The sequence below is a fragment of the Colobus angolensis genome, unplaced genomic scaffold, assembly GCF_000951035.1.
Source record: "Colobus angolensis palliatus isolate OR3802 unplaced genomic scaffold, Cang.pa_1.0 Scaffold72, whole genome shotgun sequence".
In the NCBI taxonomy this organism is placed as follows: Eukaryota; Metazoa; Chordata; class Mammalia; order Primates; family Cercopithecidae; genus Colobus; species Colobus angolensis.
This window is the reverse complement of record NW_012120932.1, coordinates 5,102,596-5,104,159: the sequence shown is the minus strand read 5'-3', so window position 1 is coordinate 5,104,159 and position 1,564 is coordinate 5,102,596. Positions and strand designations below refer to the sequence as shown.

Below are 1,564 nucleotides of genomic sequence, written 5' to 3'. Positions count from 1 at the left end.
GATAGCAAGTATGTAGTTTGAGAAGGTGCTGCGGACACTGGCTGTGTATCAGATGTTCGGACTGCCACACCTACTCTGAGTAAGGCAGTTAGGATGGAAAAGTGGACTGCACCTTACATCATTTGCACTTTTGTGAAGGTTGTTATATAGGCATAAAATTGTTGTACAAGGTTTAAAGACCTTTTCCTGGCCCTACAATGTTAATCATGCTCATTATATAACAGTTGGGAAATACAGAAAAGTACAGAAAATAATAACACTGTAATCTTAACACAGAGATACCTACTGGGAACATTTTGGTGTTTATTGTCTTTTTCCTAAGCATACAAAAATACAAATATATACATATAAAAATGAAGTTACATTGTTGACAGAATTTGATATTTTGTCTTCTTCACTGAATACAATGGTCTTCTGCTGCTCTCCCATCCCTTTACATATTCATCAGAATTTACATTGCCAAAAAAATCTTTCATTGACTGAATATACCATAATGTAAAATAACTTAAATATTTATGATTTTATAGGTTTTATAGGTTTAAAGTTATATTTTGTATATTCATTTTTGTTATTTTGTATAAAATGTTAAAAGTTATAAAATGGAAGTATATATCACATTGTTGACAACTGATGCCTCCCAGCATGCAATTCAACTGCTTCAAGCCCCCTTTATGCTTCCCTAACTCCTCAAGGCTGGGAAGGGACGGCAGGTTCGACACCGCAGAGGATGTTGAAGGTCACATTCCAGAAGGACCAGCTGAAAGTGACTGATTGCATTTTAAGTCACACATGGATAACTGAAGTTCTGTTTGTAAAGTTCACATGCTGAACTCCTACAAGCTGTAAAACAGAGTTGATGGGTTTGTGATCCAACCTATTCCTATCACGGTGTATAAAATGGATGTTGTTACCTAGAAGAGAATAAGAATAAAAGGCTAAGGCATAGTATTATTCATCAGATTTATTGCTGACTAAAATCAAGGAAGCTTTTCAACCTTTAATTAGTCCAAAGGGAAAAATTAATTACCTGGCATGCATTATATTCTCTATAGAATGCCATAATAATTTTTAATCATGGCAATAAAGTATGACAAGGATTATGGTTAAATAAAAGTGATACTTGATGTTTTATGAGATCCAAGGGGAAAGATTTTTAAATTATAACCTTCTGTTAGGTTTTATTAAATATAATTAAATAAAATGTCCTGTTGGACGGGCAGAATATGGAACTCCCATAGATATCAAGCTGGAAAATCACATCTGTTTCTTAAATCTAATAACAGAATAAATATAATAAGGGAATAAATCACTCACTTCAAAAAATCCACTCCCAAATACTGATTTAACAGGCTATCTGTATTATAACCATAGCCCAAAAGAGGCTCTAAAATAAGGCCTTAAAAGACAGTCAGTTACAATACACTTAGCTGTCCACAAGCCTTACATCTGTTCAAATACAGAGTTTATAATTTACAATCATCAATTTAACATCAATCATTTAAAATCAAAGTCTAGTTTCTGTTTGATTCTTGAACTCAAGACAAGAATTTTTTTTTTTTTTTTT

General features: G+C 32.8%; 1 protein-coding gene across 1 annotated transcript in view; it reads right to left on the bottom strand.

Moving 5' to 3' along the window:
- Positions 1-279: 279 nt before the first annotated feature.
- The window catches only part of AAED1 (AhpC/TSA antioxidant enzyme domain containing 1), a gene marked incomplete at its 5' end in the record, with an annotated part of 18,207 nt that continues 16,922 nt past the window's right edge, over positions 280-1,564 (bottom strand). Inside the window, one exon of the mRNA XM_011927538.1 lies at positions 280-911. Coding sequence (XP_011782928.1) covers positions 784-911 — 128 coding nt within the window. The remainder of the gene's footprint in view (positions 912-1,564) is intronic.